The 17995-nt window shown below is 43.9% G+C and overlaps 2 protein-coding genes across 5 annotated transcripts in view; one reads left to right on the top strand and one right to left on the bottom strand.

Annotated features, from left to right (window-relative positions):
- The window catches only part of SOAT1 (sterol O-acyltransferase 1), a 46568-nt gene extending 31577 nt beyond the window's left edge, over positions 1–14991 (bottom strand). For 2 of the 3 annotated variants that reach the window (XM_062003985.1, XM_062003986.1), the window contains exons 1-2: positions 13983–14991; positions 11505–11637 (exon numbers count right to left, since the gene is read on the bottom strand). The gene's annotated coding sequence lies outside the window, so the exon portion shown is untranslated. The remainder of the gene's footprint in view (positions 1–11504; positions 11638–13982) is intronic. The other variant, XM_062003989.1, reaches the window with a different exon arrangement.
- Positions 14992–15223: 232 nt separating this feature from the next.
- Positions 15224–17995, top strand: part of ABL2 (ABL proto-oncogene 2, non-receptor tyrosine kinase) — a 48189-nt gene continuing 45417 nt past the window's right edge. For both annotated transcript variants that reach the window (XM_062004296.1, XM_062004299.1), the window contains exon 1: positions 15224–15459. In XM_062004296.1, coding sequence (XP_061860280.1) covers positions 15279–15459 — 181 coding nt within the window. In that variant the 5' untranslated portion in view covers positions 15224–15278. The remainder of the gene's footprint in view (positions 15460–17995) is intronic.

Below are 17995 nucleotides of genomic sequence, written 5' to 3' on the forward strand. Positions count from 1 at the left end.
CTCACATCTGCAGAGCTGATATGTATGCTACGTATCCAGGTGCACATTGAAAGGTTGCCCTAAATCAAGGTAGGAAGCCACAATGAGGTATTGAAACATTTTTATCACATTTCACCTTATCAGGCCTGTTAATAAACCAAATTTGTTTTGAGCAGCACACACCCAAGACACACTTTTAAATGTGTAACTCTGCTGGAGCTGTTCAGAAGGTGATTTAAAAGGTCTGTGGGGACTCGGAGCAGAGCCACTGAGTCTGAAACATACTTAGTTTGCAATGTGTGTTCACACTACTATCCCACCACATATCTTACATGTTGCTTTATAGGAAAACTGTTGTAAAAATTAAAAAAAACCTAAAAATCCTCTCATTGCTGAACTGCATGGGTGATAGCCCCAGGAATTTTCACAGAACTTTGCCTCTGTTCTCAAGAAGTTGATTTTAACACAATGCTGCTTAGAGACACTCTTGAGTTAGGCTATACACGATCACTAGTGCCCTCATGCTGAAAATGCCGAGCTAGCTATTTAAACTGAAGTGTCCCATGGTGCCAGCATTGACTGGATCAGCAAGTGGAAAAGAGAAAAAAACAAACCAACAACAAACTGCATTGAAAAATTTCCCAAAGTTCAACAAATTGTTATGAAACTGTGTCATTAAATTAGTAAAACCTTAACTCTGGGTGGTAGGAAAATGAGATACCTCTAATAGAAAGAAATGTGCATCTAACCTTCAGAGCTAGTCAGTTTGCTTTTCTGTTTTGTCCTAAAGAGGGTGTGGGTCAGTGCCACGATGTTTTATTAGCACCTTTTGACCAATCTCCAAGCCCAAAGCAGCACAGTGTGACAGGCACTGAGCAACCTCCCCCGTCTCTTGCTCTTTCCCTAGCAGAGCTGCTTCACAGCCTACCTTAGCTTTTGTACAGAGGCTGTTGACCTGCTGCTCATCAATGGTGAAATCCTGCCACTAACTGTCCATCAACTGCTGTTGTCTTCACTGGTATAAATTGCTTCACTCTTTCATCAGGTACATTATTTACTTGGCTTGTCACCAGTGTGCTTGCAATCTTTTCTGGAGTGTCTTTTTACATTAATCTTACAGGTTCCATTGCTCAACAACTGCCTAACCACAGCTGTTCCTGTGTACTGGCTGAATCACTGCGTGGTAGTTCCCATGTATTCACATGGGAACCTGTGGCCCTGACACCCCAACTTTTGCTTCATCTTCACTTGCTCTCACCTAACCCAGTGCCAGGCAGCAACTTGACTTCTGCAGCACTGCTTGTTAAACTCATTTCTCTTCCTTTCTTTTTCTGTTTCTTTATTTCTCCCTGCTTAAGGCAGTTTGTGTAACCCCTTACAGTTCTTGTTCATGCATAATGTACTGTCCCTTTGCCTGGGACTGCAGACATGCTGGATGCAGTGGTTGCTGGCTGAGCCTGCGTCATGCCTAGCAGATAAGGAGGAAATGTCAAGAAAAGCCTTTGCTGTTCACAGAATGGTAAGGATTGGAAGGGACCTCTAGATATCATCCAGTCCAACCCCCTGCTAAAGCAGGTTCCCCTTGATCAGGTCACACAAGAACACGTCCAGGTGGGTTTGGAAACCTCCAGAGAAGGAGACTCCACACTCTCTCTGGGCAGCCTGTGCCAGGGCTCCCTCACTCACACAGGGAACAAGTTTTCCCTTGTGTTCAAGTGGAACTTCCTGTGTTCCAGCTTGTGCCCATTACCCATTGTCCTGTCATTAGGCACTACAGAAAAAAGGACTGGCCTCATTCTCTTGACACTGGTCCTTTAGGTATTTATAAGCATTGATAAAGTCCTCCCTCCCTGGTCTCTCTCCAGCAGCTCCCCGTCTCTCTTGAGCTGGAGAGCCCAGAACTGAACACAACAATCCAGATGAGGCCTCACCAGGGCGGAGGGGGAGGATAACCTCCCTTGACCTGCTGGCCACAGTCTTCTTCATGCCTCTCAGGATGTCATTGGCCTTCTTGCCCATGAGGGCACATTGCTGGCTCATGGTTAGTTTGCTGCCCACCAGAACTCCCAGTTCTCCCTCCACAGAGCTGTTCTCCAGTGGGTCACCCCCATCCTGTACTGCTGCATGGGGTTGTTCCTCTCCAGGTGCAGGACTCTGCACTTGCCCTTGTTGAACCTCATGAGGCTCCTCTCTGCCCAACTCTCAAGCTGTTTGAGATCTTGCTGAACAGCAGCACAGCCTCCTGCTGTTAATGCATAGGTGCTGCTCGGGGTCGATGGACACATCTACACAATAACTAGTGAGGTCTGTGTAGCCCAGGGGAGGCACTGGGGAGGCAGCAGTATGGCCTGCACTGGCCAGTGCTATAAAAAGGTGGGGACATTGAGAAGAGGTGAGGCAGAGGGTTGCAGCTTTTACAACCGCTCTATAGAAGCTGTGCCTGGTCTTGCTCCTTTCTGTCATATTTAGCACTGCTGCAAAACAGATGTGATTAACACTGCCTGCTTTTAATTCTGTGAAACTCAAATTTATTTCTTATTGTAAGATTTTAGTGTCAGCCCAAGGAGCTAGTACTGTGGCTCTTTCTGATGCCTGCATTAATTAACCAGAGTGATTAATTCCTGTAAAACTTCTATTCGAGCTTTAAAGTCAGTCACATGAGAACTTCAATGTGTTCACATATTCCAGTAAAGTGTAGTATGTCCCATAATAAGCTGTTTAAAAGTATGGTTTAGAATTTCCAGATGTGAACACACAACAGCAATATCCTAACGTGTAAATGAAAGGGCTCCCTCAAGTGGTTAAAAATATTGTTACATCTTTGACTTTTAAAAAAGCAAACACAATGAGAGTAAATCTACAAAGTAAAGCCAGATGTAAATGTGGCAACGAATGAGTTTCCATTTTTGCATAACCAGAAAAAGAAGTGGTGTGGATGTAAGACTGAGGCCAACATTCAGTTAGGCAAGTTCTGCAACCAAGAAAAAAAAATTAAAAATTAATAAACTGTAGAGGATTTCAGCCTGATCTGATAACACACGATAGAATTTTGGCAGGAAAATAAAAAAACTAGTTCCAGCAGATATCACATTGTTAAGGATGACTGAAGTGTTTATAAATCATAAAGACTGCTTTTAAAAAACTCTGGTTCAAGTTTTCACAGTTCTTGCTATCATCATGTCAAGATTTTGTGTGTAATTGCCATTACTCCTCTTTGTATAAGGCACCAGAACTTTCCAAATATTTGCTGAAAGAGATTCAGATCAGCAAACTCTGGAGAAAAGATAGAAACAGGAGGAAATAAACTCCCAGCTTCAGTGAGCAATTCCTTGCTCAGTTACTTTCTCAGTAAGGAAGCTGCTGGTTTTGCTGGCAGATGAAACAGTTGGAAAGAAACAATTGCATCTATCTCAGCAGAGGGCAGTGGTATCCTCACTCAGACATCACTCGCTTTTTGCCACTGAAGTAAAATCATACTTAAAAAGAAAAACCAGTGAGATCCTACTGCCAGCTAGCAGGTTGCTGGCTTCCTCTCCAAGCTCAGAAATAAGTGTTCAGTTTCTTGCCATAACCAAGAAGAAGGTGCACCAGCCAACTTAATTGCTGTGATTCCATTGCTAAAAAGGGAAAATTGCATTATTTTTGGAGAAGCAAATAATTCTTTCCTTTCTCTCCCTACTAAAGTTCTTTGTTTAAATTGAGGAGGTTATTTCTTCAGTATATTTAAAAAGAAGAAGGTCTTTCTAGTCTGGCTAAACATCAAATTATCAAAGGTATTGAATCTGTGTAGGTCTAACTACTATTGAACCTGCTAAGCCGAACTGTGTTTTCTGAAACTATTCTTTACCTGCTGCAACATACCAGCTTTCTCTTTCTGTTAGGCTCAGAAAGAATTTCACCTGGGTCCTAACCACAATCATTCTCCTTGTGACACCAGCTCAAACCAATCTCAGATTTTGCAGCATATTGTGCTGCTTATTAAAACTGCATGAAAATATTGAACTGCCTCAATGAGAGGGTCTCTGAAGTTGTTTGAGCGGGAAAATACAGCTTTAAATGTGCAGTCAGCCCTGGAAGAGTGACTTCAGAGATTAGTTCCAAAACAAACATGTCTAGTTACTTGTGTTGATTCTCCTGCATATAAAGGCTTTCTAAATATTTTTGTGGAAACACAGCACTGAACTTGCCTGGCATCTCCTTCCCCTTCCTACAGTAGCAACTGAACATATTCCTGGTGACTGCACAGACTGCCAGCTGTGTTGCACAGCTGGGACCCTTCCCTGTGACGTTAAGACACAGCAGGTGGAAGAGTAGACATGTTACACCTAGTTTAATGACTGCTTACTACTCTTCATATTTCACTCAAACATGCATCCTTTCTCTTTTTTCCTAACTAAATACCAATTAGTTTGCTATGGCTGTCCCCATAGCTACTAACGTGGAGAAACAGTGTAAGCCTGTATTTTCTATCATTTTGTGGTCTCCCGTTTATTTGTTACAGTATAAACTTGCTGATGGCTGATGAACATGGAAGAGAGCTAGTGGTTATGAATGACTGCCTGGACGTGTTCCTGTGCAACCTGATCTAGGTTAACCTCCTTTAGCAGGCAGACTTGACTAGATGATTTCTAGAGGTCCCTTCCAATCCTGACTGTTCTATGATTCCATGACTGATTCAGGATGATTCCTAAGACAGTTGTTTGCAAAATATAGGTTATGGTAGTAGTAACTGGCAACTTTCCATGTGCAGCAATCAACTTTTCCACTTTTCTAATGTGGAAGATTTCCATGGCGCTCTCCACTCCTCAGCTGTAGAAGCAGAAGCATGTTCTTAGGGCAAGGCTTTTATACATAAGCTGTAATGGGGTTTCTTTTTGTAGTCCTATAGACTATATTAAAAAAACATTATGAGCCCGTGGGAGAGGTATTGGATTTGAAAGATGTGGGGAAAAAAGCATTGAGGTGCTGTGATGAGAACAGATGAGCTTCTTTGAGGGAGCAGGAGATCCACAGGGTCATCAAGGAGAGATCTTACCGAGAGAAAAGTCGTGTGGTTGCAAGACACATGGGGAACACCATGGAGAAGTTTAGGAGTATCAAAGTGGCAGCTAGAATCATAATGCTGAAAGTGGTTGATCTTTGTAATGAAAGATCTCCTAAAATATGAGGACATGGGAAAAATAATCCCCACCAAAACCAGAACATATTTCTCAGGGGAGAACAAATATCTTCATAAAGCCATGGAAGATTGACTCTCCATTCTAAACTAAGAAAGAAAATGTACTTTCAGCTTTCAGCATTGGACATTTCCTCTTCTCTACCTTGTTTTAATCTATGCAAAGAGAGGTAACATCTACCAAAAGCAGTCCCAAGCAGGAGGCATTTCTAAATCTGCCCAGCCAGCTCTTTGGCAGTTTCCATGGCAATGAGGCAGCGTGTCCGGCTGCTCTCCCTTCTGTAAGAGCCTTTCCCAAGCTTGCTACAGACCAACAATGCCATGCCTTTGTAGCTCCCCTGCCAAAAGCTTCCCTCTGCTCTGCTCAAGGTAATTCCCATCTGTTCCTTTCTACTTCTCCCTGATTTTGGAAACATCTGGCAAAAGAGGGAATCCATCAATGTGGCTGCTTCTCTGATACATGATTCAGGCCAAGGAGAGACAGCTGCCGGCTATGTAAGTTGAGAGAGTGGAGAGGGCAGTGGCTTGCAACCTTCCTGCCTTCGAAAGAAGTTTTGGGTGATGGTGAGGGAGAACACAGTACAGGCCAGGAGCATAAACAAAGCAGAAAGAAAGAAAGAAAATCCAGATCTCTGTCTAGTCTCCTAAAAGAACTGGACTGAAACTTGGCACCTCTGGCCATAGCAACAAGTACAGCAGTAAAGAATGTACAGACTTGGTACAATGCAGTACTTATTGAAGGAGATGACAAACACGAAGGAACACTTCCAAAACCTTGAATTCAGATAGATCTATGTCACAGCTGAGTCTCTGGCAGCTCTCAACAGCATTTCACTGAAAGTGGCAAAAAAAAAGAAGTCAGAGTTACAAAGCTGAAAGAGGAGCTTTTGCTATCAGCTGAGGACTAGCAAAAACCAGGAGGTTAGAATGGAACTCCATGGGGAGGTGAAGCATTCTCCAGGGTTTGCTGCAGCTGATCTGCATTGGGCTGAGCTGATGTGGTTACAAAAACATCTTTGTGCTCAGCACTATTCCGTTGTTGGCCTAGTGCCTTGAGGCTTACTTGCTTTGGAAATATGGATGAGGAGATGAAAACTTGAGCTTGTTTAAAGGATTTAAATCTGAAGATGGCAGGCCCAGGAGAGGGATTCTGAGTTCAGGCATGTAGGTCATGCAAGAGAAATCTTGTCTTCACTGTCAAGTTAATATGAAATATAGTTAAAATATTCCTGTTAGTTCAACCCTTGCCCACACACAAAAAGTTCTCTCATTGCATAAAGTGGCTGGAGAAACATAAATTGACAAATCAACCAGAAAACAAGGTAAACCTTGAGTGAATTCACTTCATCTTTTAGCACTAAAGTATTTTTCTAAAAGTAGGGATGCAAGATAGCACCAACGAAACAATCAGCAGCGCACACTCCCCACTGTTTTTCCACTTGTGCTTTCCTCACTGACTGCTTGCTCCTTGCTTCCTATTAGTGAGCTCGTTTACTCAGATGCAAAAGGCTTCCAGTGCCTACAACAACAATCACCCATCTTCAGTGCAGTACTGTCTTTTATTATGTTGAAAATATGTCTAACAAGACCTCATTTTCCTGTTGCCTGCTCATCAGGCATCAAGTTATGGGAGAATCACTGCTGTGATGCTACTGTAGTCTGATTTTAGGAGCAAAGATTGAGGCTGAAAGCTTTCTGGTAGCATTCCAAGTAAGCTGTCATGAGAACAGAATCCAACACGCAAGACCTTGGTGCTGAGGGAAAATCTGAGGGTTTCATCTACTCAGAGGAAAAGTGTAGAACTATAAACGCTAACTCAGTAACTCTCCAGGAATGAGCATGTGCCATGCTGAGACTGAATGCATCACTACCAAACCTCCGAGGCTGAGTCTCTATTTCAGACTGTGCAGTATCACAGCTCCAGGGAACATACAAAACAGAGAATACTGATACTTTCACAGTTTCTGCTTCTCTGTGAGGCAGAAAATAGAAGTTCTCTGAAGCTCTTCCCCAGGAACACAAAAGGAATGTTTTCCAGAGTCATCAAAAGCAGAGGAAAATAGATGTGTTCTCTGCAAAATGAGAGAAACGGAACAGAATAACCTGCTGCCATGGCTGCTCAAGAGATCTCTTGGCTGATCAGGCAGGCTTTGTGGACTGAAGCTGTAGAACTAGTCCCTTGAAGAAGAGACACTGGGGAGGGATGTGAAGCGGGCTCAGGTAAATGGCAGTCTTGGAAGCACGTACAATCCACCACGGATTCACGCCATATCAGCATCTCCCCCAACAGCACACATTATTAATGAGCCTAGTATGTCTATCCTAGTATGTCACAGGCAACCCTTGGGAAAAACTTCCAAAACAGATGACTCAAGGTAATTTTGTAGTGTGACTACATCCTAAGAAAGAGTAGACAAAAAGGGAAAGGCAGACAGCCAGGCGGTCGCTAGCACGCTGAGGTCAAATTCCCCTTTCTGTCACTCTCAGCTATGAGAAAGTGGAGGATGACACAGAGGTAACAGACATATTCCTGTGTCTGCTGGCAGAGATGGACAAGGCACCAGGCAGACTTAAACACACACTCATGTGAGCATGACAATATAATCTCTGACTATCAGAAAGAAGATGCCTGGGTTTTGCTCCTAAATGTCTCAACTTCTCTGCATAGTTCAGATTGCACAGTAAATACCTCAGCTGTATGAAATGTGCTGTTGGCTCTGGGGAGGTATTATTTCAGGTTGGCTGCAGCTGGGAGTACGTAGCATGACTTCAGGGCTCATTAGAGGCACACTTGACAAGTTTTCCGCACAAACATAAAGGGAAGCAAAGTTTTCTTAAGAAACCAGAGCTTATACAGTTGCCTATGTGTGGGGGGGGAGTGTCTGTCTGTCTGCCCCAGCTGTCTTTTACCTCCCAGTAACTTTTGAACCTGTTGGCCAATTTTATGCAAATGAGAGAGACAGAGGTTCCAGAAATACTCCGTTCCCATGAGTTTGGTGAAAAATTCAGCCTAGTTAGAGGACAGAGTCTTAACTAATGCTAAACCAGCAGATGAACTCACCTTTTAATAGAATAAGAAGTTAAATTGACAGGGATCCCTGGAACTCTTCTAGTCCAGTCTCCTGCTCAAAGCACAGCCAACTTCAAAGTTGGATGAGGCTACTCAGGGCCTCATTTTGAAAACCTCTGAGGTATCAGAGAATCCACTGTGGACCTCAGCTTCACAAAACAAATGTATCGAGTGCAACTCCTTTGGCTCTGCTGACCAGGGACTTAATGTTCCCCCTTTTAAAGAAGGCATGGAAGTGGTAGCCTGCAACAATCCCCACACCAGTTAGTCCATAGGACTCTGCTTATGTTAAATACATTTAACCAGCAGTTAGCGACTTTGTTTTGGCATCCTGTGTTAGTTAATTATTACAAGTACAAAGGTCAGACTCAGACAGAAGGCTTTGTGTATCTCATTGTTTGATTTACCATAAGCTACAAGGAAAAGACACTGCTCTGTATGAATGGGAACTACAGGCTACATATCCAGCCTGACGAGCTAATGAGAGCAAGTCATTCATTAACAGAAGACTTGCTGCTAGGCAAACACACACAGCTGGTATGAGAGAAGAATTTGGATGTGAAATAAGACAGTGTAGTTGTTTTTCTATAAGACATTTCCTACTTCGGCAAGTTTACAGTCTAAATAAAGACTACATAAAACACATTAGGAGCCTGATTGGAGGAAGATTTGGGCTTATGTCTTTTCTGAAAGGTTTGGTAATGAGCAGAGAGGCGGAATTTGCAAAGAGAACAGAAATATTTGCATATTTAACTGAAGGAACAAGATTTAAATTTAAGTGAGGTTTCATTACAAATGTTTGTGTTGCTGTCTTGGGGTCTATCCTGTGCACACACATACAGATGCGTTCACAGAAACATCTTACAGAACCCTGATGCTTTTTCCTGCTTCAGTTGTACCATTACACTTTTCTTTAGAGTGGTTTCATGCTACTGAGCATTTTTTAAAGAAATAACATTAGAGCTGGAAGCTGAAAAGCATGGATATTTAATATTACATAACCATGTGAGGAAGAAACATAATGTCATTTGAAAGATAAATCACTTACAGTTCTTGCATAATTAAATAAAAAGCCCTGCCAAGGGAGAATCTATTCAGAATTTGTAGAACACAACAATAACAGCATTTTAGACCAAACTTTGGCATTTCAAAGTAATTTAATTATTCAGGACCATTGCATACAGCATGACACCATTCATTGCCAGGGCACATGGGCATTTACCAAAGTGGTCCAAAGCAAGGCTGGATCCCTGTCATCCTAAATTTATAACACAGAGCACCAGTCCTCCAAGAAGTTGTACCCTCTGGCTTACTTACAAGATCAAAGACTAAATTCTGAAGTGTGTACAACTCAAAACAATACCAGGTGTGCAATCACCAAGAGATTATTGTAATGGAACAAAATGCAGTTTTCAGTGTGATTTATAAAAGTGAATTAAAGGTGCCACTGACTGTATTCTAAGCACAAGTGGCAATGTGAAGAGGGAAGGAGACAGAGGTGATGGAGGTATGAGGCAAAACTAGCATACAAAGCAAAGAGGATGGAGAGGAAGTATTGCTAAGTCCAGAGTCTTAATGGTCTTTTCCAATCTAAATGATTCTGTGATTGTCCTTCTGCCATATTTTAGCTGCACATCTAGAAAAACAAGATAAGGGTAATTTTCCTCTGGTTAATGTAGCCTTTATTTGTTCTGGACTATCATAGTGGTTATTTTACTTCAAATGCAGTACAGTAAGTCATCAGAGGAATCTAAGGTGGGATAAGGTCAGTCTCAGAGGTATTGATAGAGGTACTGCAGTGTATTGTTGTGCTCTGAAGCATTTGCTATCCCTCATCTAAATGTCAGCTCTCTGGCTACAAACCTCTCTGGGTAAGAAAACAGAAAACACAAGAAGAGCTTCCATCTGCAAACTAAAGAACTCCCACGCTGTCCAATGACCGGGTAAGATTTCAAATTAGGAACCAAAAAAATTAGTTTCCTAAACATGAATTAAGGCAACCCTGGAATTCTGGTGGCAAAACACTCCTATCGACCCACCTGCAGATGAATGCCTAAAAGCCTGAATCATCACCAGCACTGCTCAGGGACCTCATATTGCCTCAGCAAATGTGCTTTATCAAGTGATCACACTGTGCAAGCTGAGTACTAATTTGCAATTCTCAGCAGATGCAAAGACTTGTAATAATTTTTGTTTGGTAGAGGCAACATTTTCCACAGAAAAAGGCAACAACAACAACAACAACATTCTTAATGTTCTTATTAGCATACCCTTCTACAACCTTTCATGCCTTAAACAGATGCTTGGGAAGGGTGGTGCAGCTGTAGTACTTAGAGAAATATATCAGACAGGAAAACAATTACTGAAGAAGCCCTATAATCTACTTGTTCCATGTCCCCCATGAACCATGAACCATGGATATGGTTGTTGCAAAACCTCAGCACTGTTAATGTGTTCCTATATACAATTCACAGATACATACCCAAGGACTGGCCACATAGTTATGATCTGTGAGGGTGGTTAGTTACATGGTATTACCTAACACAAAAACACAGGGCCAAATAAAAGAAAAATCGGGATGTCTGAGGTACTGTAGTGAGCTGTCTCCACACACAGACACACTCATCTTTTCTGCTACAACACTGTACACCCAGCTCCTTTCCTCCCTTAGCACAGCGCCCTTCGTTTGCTTGCTCTCCTGGTAGGCATCAATATCCAGACCAGTAGCTGGCAGGGTCAGAAGAGTGGTTTGAATGAGGATACTGTTGAAGCAGCATGAAAGTGATAACAAAGGGTTGGTTGCACTGAGGAAGGGCTGTGATAGGTGGTGGGTGTGTGTGGGGACTTTTTATTTTGACTATGGTAGAAGAAAGGACAGTTATTAACATAGGAAATTAAATTTGTCAAGGACTGCAAGTGAACCCTTCTGTGCTGATGGGCAAATTCTGTTAGAAAACCATACTCTCCTGGAGCTTTCATGTTCATAGACCCTCACTGAACAGGCTTGTGAGTACTCCAAGCTATCTTGCATAGTCTGTACATAAATTCATATTTAAATCATAGTAATGATTCAAAATAACTTTTAAGACTAACTTATAAGACAATACTGAAACACTACCTATCATGACATGAAAGATCTGTGCAGACAGTACATTTTAAGACCTGTCAGTTAGACACAAATGGATGAGTGCTTGTACAAGCTGCACCAAGAAACAACATTCTCCTTTGAAATGTCTCAGCACTTAAGAAGCTTTCAGTGTTTACTGCAGAGTAACTAACCTTGTGTCATGAAGCCTTTCTCAGGTTTCTTCTTCTTTTTTTTAACGTCTTTCCCCAGAACTCCTTCATTGAGGGTGATAGATGGCTGCCTGCTTTTCACACAGCGATGCTGAGCAGCAATGTCACGGGCCATCTAGTGGACATGAAACACTGCCTTAGCAGATATCCATGGGGAGTTACAGCTGTCCTGAGCCCCACACCTTGTTCTGGATAAAAGCATAAAAATCCTGACATGTGATGCATATGTATCCCTTACTCCCGAGAACTCTCCAAATGCCTCAATCAGGCTTCTGTTTTTCTAGGCACTTGAATACCTTAACTAATACCATCCATGTCCTAAATAACAGCCAAATGTTTAAGACAAATCAGTTTTTCTGTTTGCCTTTGACACACAGAAGGTATATGATCTGGAAGAAAAGCAAAGATTACTCCTAGAATTTATTTTCAAGTCACTGACAGAGTGCTGTCAGTTAATTTTTCCTAAGTTACAAACAGAAACTGCCCAGTTGACTCAACACTTTGGCTCAGAAGTCTCCAATTTGCCCACAGGCTTCTGGCCCAGGACCCGTACTTCAGGCAGATGACAGCAGCACGCTCATGACATGTAACGCAGAGCACGTAAGGCTGCTCACCAGCAATTACTTGATTGTACCATTTTGGAGCACTTTGTAGCTTGTCAGCATTGTCAGCGCTCAAAAGCAGCTTCAAGAAATGGATATACAGCAAATATTTAAAGTCATTTAAAGTGTTTCTAGAAATATCATATTTCTTGTCAGGCACATTACTGTAACCTAAATGCTGTCTTTGTTCCTTGATTCTTTCTTATCCCTAACTCAAACAGTATTATGAGACAGCAGATTGACTGGAAGCCCCAAATTGCCAGGAGGACAGTGAAGTGTTACTGATGCCTCATTAACTCATGATGCCATATCTCTTCAAAAGAAATTACCTTCTGAAAAGCAACCTGATACTACATGATAACATGGCTGATGACATCCCAGCTGATAATAATAGGTGGCATTGATACAGATTTTACCTCTTCAAAGCACTTTGTAATCTTTGCAGGGTTAAGAACCATGACACTCTGTGAAATAAATACTTGGTAGCACCCGTTTTGACAATAAGGAATGGTGTGGCTCAGCATCATTGGTGACTCGGTGGCACAGAAACATTTTCGGTTTGGGGAGTTTCCTCTCTGTATCCCCCTTGCCCTTCTTAGCAGGCACTCTAGAAGAGTGGTCACCAACCAGGGCTTGGCATCCCCTATTTATATACCGTATAAATAGTGTTGTTGAGAGGACCAAGTAGGATACAGTCTGAGGGTAAGGCTTGTTTAGTAAGCTGTCCACAACCAGCAAGGGCTGGGGCATTGTTTTTGGAGCTTTTATAATAGGGTACACCATGATCTTAATATACTACAATATTAGCAATATAACAATAGCAAATGGTAACCATTTGCTGCAGTTCTCTTCCTCTTGCAACAGTCCCTTTTAGAAAGCCTGACTCTATTCTCAGTTAGATGTTTCTGTGTGTCAGACAAGTTCCATGCAGTGGGACATTAACATAACCCACAGTAAGCTGCTATATGTGCACAAGCTGCTGGTAAAGAGAAATAAGGGATTTCATGAGATTTGAGGAATAAGAATAGTGTTTAAACCAAATTCTCCTTAGCACACTTAAATATAATCGTCTCTTGACACTGGCATCTTCTTTTAAAATGCTAATGGCCTTCCTCTGGGTAGTTCTTTAGGATCAGCAAGAAAAAGGCATTACGAAAGAAAATTAGTATTTCTGTTGATTTTTAAAAAGTGGTTCTAATCCTACATGGCAACTGCAAATGGCACGAGGGAGTTCTATGTTTGTTGTCTCTTTACAGTCTCTAGAGAACATATATTTTGTTTACAAGGCAAACCATTTATAAATGCCAAACCCTGCAAATTCTAGCTGGAACGAGACCAGGAAATATCTCTGCTGCAGCATTTACCCATGTGGGCCAGTTCTGTCTGAGACTGTCCTGCAGACACCCTCGGCTCATACGCACGTAACTGTGTCCTCACAAGGCCCCAGACTTGGGAATGTGTACCCCATGCTACACCCTAGATGCTCTCAGAACTATTTTAAGAACTATTTTGTTGTGTGTTATTAGCAAGTCTGTCTGTAATTCCTGATCTCCCCGATGTTTTTAGCCTATTAATTTAGCGGGTTGAGGCATTTCTAGCTCTGTGTGCTCCCCACTCCCATTTACTCCAGCCTGTGCCAGAGTACACACCAGCCCAGCTGGATGAGCAGCCCCTGTTCTAGGCAGAATTATTATTATTGCAGCAGGGAGAAGTTTGAGTGCATGTGACAGTATGGATAGCATTTTAGTAGCACCTCATGAGCCTGGGAAGGCAGAATACAACCTTAGAATTCCTGTTGCTAGGAATTTCATGAAAGAAAGTTGACTTTCTTGGAGCTCAGAGAGGAGCTTCTCCTTACCTTTCCACCCCACATCGAGGTTGGTCCAGCCACAGGTTACCATGGCTGCTTGGAAGCTGACTGGCTCTGAGGGTTACCAAGCCAATTTGTCACTGCCATGTCAGTCCCTTGTGATGTGGCAAGGGCATCCAAGATCAGCGATGCTGTAGCTCATCCACAGTGATGAAACATTGCCAAAGCATTGATGAAATAGCAACTACGATGGAGAGCAAAATACTTCCAAGAGCTTAGGTCCTCAAAACTGTAACCAGCACCATTGTCTTTCAGGATGAAACCACCTCCCTTCTGCTTTGGAGAGCCTTATGCCAATACTACTGAAGCTGATATAAGCCAGCTTACCAATTAGTTACAGAATAGGGTGTATGTTCAGCCACTAGATAATAAGACGTTGCTGTCAACATGCCTGGTGTTATTCACATAGCAGTGTCTTCTTCTTCCTATTGGCCACCAACATGCCTAATGCTATTCACATAGCAGTGCCTTCTTCTTCCTCCTGGCCACCAACATGCCTGGTGTTATTCACACAGCAGTGCTTTCCTCTTCCTCTTGGCCACCAACATGCCTGATGCTATTCACAGAGCAGCGCCTTCCTCTTTCTCCACACCCCTGGCCAGGAGACCAGGTCCTGGCAGGTGCCTGGGGAGTTTGCCCAGGACCTGGTGAGCTATGGACGGGGAGACACGCATGTCTTGGGACAGGCCCACCCACCGCTGTCTTCTCCAGCCGGGTACGCGACCCTGGCTTCACACTTCATGCCTTCTTGGGTTCACCACCTGCAAGGAAAGCGTGCTGAAGGAGTCAGGGCTTGGATTCAGCATGAGGGCAACCTTGGGCCCACTGCCACGGCCTCCAGCCTGGTTGCCGGTGCCTGACCTCGAATCGTGGCCAAGAAGGGAGGACCCTCCGAGGGCGCAATCCAGCGGTAACCCGGGGTCTTGCCGCTCGGTCCGTGCCTGTTCACTGTGCCCGGTTGTGCCCGTGCCCGTCCATGCCGCGCTCGCGTGCCCGCCCGCGCCTGTGTCGGGGGCGGGGTGGGCGGCCTCCCTCGGAGGACCGGAGGTGGCTGCGGGAACCGCTCCGTCCCCGCTCTCCTGGCGCTCTGTGGTTTAAGATGGCGGCGGGGGCTGAGGGGGCGAGTCCGTGAGTCCCAGGCCGGAGCGCCGCGGGGGCCGGCGGGGGCGGCGAGGCGGGCGGGAGCCGCCGGGCCGCGCCGGGGGGAGGAGCAGGAGGCCGCCTGCCGGGCCGGGGAGCGGCAGCGGCGGCATGTGAGCGCGGGCCGCGGCCGGCAGCGCGGCGATGGGGCAGCAGGTGGGCCGCGTCGGGGAGCCGGGCGCCGGGCTCCAGCACCAGCCGCCGCCTCAGCACCAGCAGCAGCCGCGGGGACTGCGGGGAAGCAGCGCGGCCAGGCCGGCGGGCCGCCGGCGGGAGGCGGCCGGGCGCACCACCGAGGGAGGCTTCAATATCTTCACCCAGCACGGTGAGGGGCCGGGCCGGGAGGGGCCGGGGCTGGGGGAAGTCCGCCTGCCCTTGGCCGAGCTCCGGCTGAGGGGGCTCGGGGGAGAGGGACGAAATTGCTCTCCCTTCCGCCCTCTTTTGTTGTTGTTGGTTTAACTGGGGGAGGGGAGAGTTGCGGGGGCTGGCGGGGTGAGGCGGGGAGCAGGGCAACCCCCGCCGCTGCTGCCACGTCCCGGGGGATGCTTGCCTCGGCCCGGCCCGCAGCCTGGTAGCGAGCTCGGGGCAGGAGAAACTTCCCCTGGAGCTGCGACAGGGGTTCGCCAGCATCCGCCACAAGAGCGAGGCGGCACTACCGGGAATCAAAACTTGCAGCGCTGGGTAGCTGTCACTGCAACCGTTCCTGACTCTGATTTTGTTTAGAGGTAAACGTTACATGTGCTTTGTCTTTACTGAGGCGCTTATAACTTACCCTTCTAGATCTACAAGCCTCTGTTGCTGGATAGGTCCTGACAGAGCAAACGATTTTGTTTTGACTGGAGTGTTATAGCTGTCATCTAATTCCCCGTGGAAGCTTTTGCTTGTCCCCTTCTATTCTTACTGCTGTAAACTGATACCGGAAATGTTTAATGTAACATTAGTTTCTGTAATCTCTCTTAGGAGAACCCTGCAACTTCAAATCCCACTTTGTAACTCTGGTTTTTGGTTTTTTGTTTTGTTTTTTTTTTTTTTATTATATCTATTTGGCAGCATCTTAATATAACATAGTAGTTTTGGCAGGTGTGATCAACTGAAGCCTGTCAAGGATTTTGAGAATAGCTGCTCAAATGCACCTCTAATCCTAAAAAACTGAATCTGCTACGGAGAGCTTGGCTGGTTTGGCTTTAGGAGATGTCAGTGTTTATAGACCAGGACTGCTTCTGACAACGCATATTTTCTTTTGCTCAATAGAATGAGTTTAGGCAAAAAAAAGATTAAGGAACATGCAACCAGCAACCCAAATGTAAATATCATCTGCTGTGACTGTTGAAATGTAAGTATCTTATCAAAACAAGAGTGCAGCACTAAATCTAGTTCTTAAAATCTCAGTGATAGAACAGCTTTTGAGTTCAGCGAGAAGTATCAGCTTTAAAACCAAAACAGAACTCCATGCTTGGTGGAACACCTGACCCACTAATACTACAGTTAATATTTTATTGGATTTTATAGGATTACTATTTTATTGGATCTTTCAACTGTAACGTCATCAACTTCATATTTTGCTGTCATAAATGTACTTTTGTTCTTTAAAAGGCACTTTGGCTACAACATTACTGTAAAGGATACTAATACTGTAAATTCACAGTGTTAGGAGCAAATCTCAGAAGTTATGTGTGCACCTCAGTTCTTTTGGTATGCTGGAGCCAAAGTCTTTAGTAGCAGAGCAAAATTGTTGTATAAACTGCAAAGTATGACTGAGCAGGCAAGAACACTCCTGCTAATGACAAACTATTTGTCTTTCTCTCTTTTGGTACCAAGACGACTGTTTGGTTCTTGGTCTTACGAGGCAAGGACAGAAGGAACATTTGTGGGAAATGCAGTACAGCTTGTGGGAATGTGTAGTTACTTCAGAGTAACACAGTTAAGACTGACTCAAGCACATAATTTCACTTATTGCTACATGTTTTAGTAGTAATTTAGTTCAGCATCCTGAAGAAATCCTTCTAGCTCCTCTCTCCACCCTACTAAATTTTAAAAAGTAGAAGGTAGGGAGAATTATTTCAATCCAGTGGCAGGGAAATGGAGAGAAAAAGCTTTATTGAGCATGCATGCACACCAAGAAGACAAATTATCTGCTCTGACAGCCCTTCTCTGTATTCCCTGGACCTAGGAACAAGAGTACTCCTGGAAAGCTGACATGCTCTGAACAAAAGTGTTCAGTGGTATATAAGATTTGTCTGTGATAACAGCAATTATATATTTAAAATATTTTTTTTCTGCTGTTCATGTTGCTTAGGTTGTCTCCTTAAGTGATAAGGTAATGGATATCACTTTGCTCAGGTTTTTGTTGCTTCTCTTATATTCTTTGCAGTTTTTAAAGGCAGATGTGTCTATTGAAAATGGGATACAGCATTTTAACATGTTAGATTATGTAAAAAGGGTGGGATATTTTGGCAATCCAGTTTTTCAGAGTTTCAGGACAGGCTTCGAACTTCTATCCTGTCTTGGTGACTACCTCAGCCATGTTAAGCCATTCCCTGATTCTAGGCACATTTTACTAGAAGTGAGTGAATAACTGGCTATTAATAATCTGTACCAAATGCTAGTCAAAGTTAGACACCTATTTAAATACTTGTCTTTGGCAATAAACAAAGATGTTTGTCATGTTCCGGAGTCTGGAGTTCACTTCCTTTCTCAGAAAAAAACGTTTTCTTGTGATCATGACCCCCACTTGTCTGAGGGGATTTCTTTTTCTCTCAGCTTCTATTATTATTATTCATTTATGGACCTTTTTCTTCTGTTTTACATAACCTGGCTTTCTGCTAGCTTTCTTCAAGTGCTACACTTGTTTTGCTGAGACA

Source organism: Colius striatus, chromosome 10, assembly GCF_028858725.1.
Source record: "Colius striatus isolate bColStr4 chromosome 10, bColStr4.1.hap1, whole genome shotgun sequence".
Classification (NCBI taxonomy): Eukaryota; Metazoa; Chordata; class Aves; order Coliiformes; family Coliidae; genus Colius; species Colius striatus.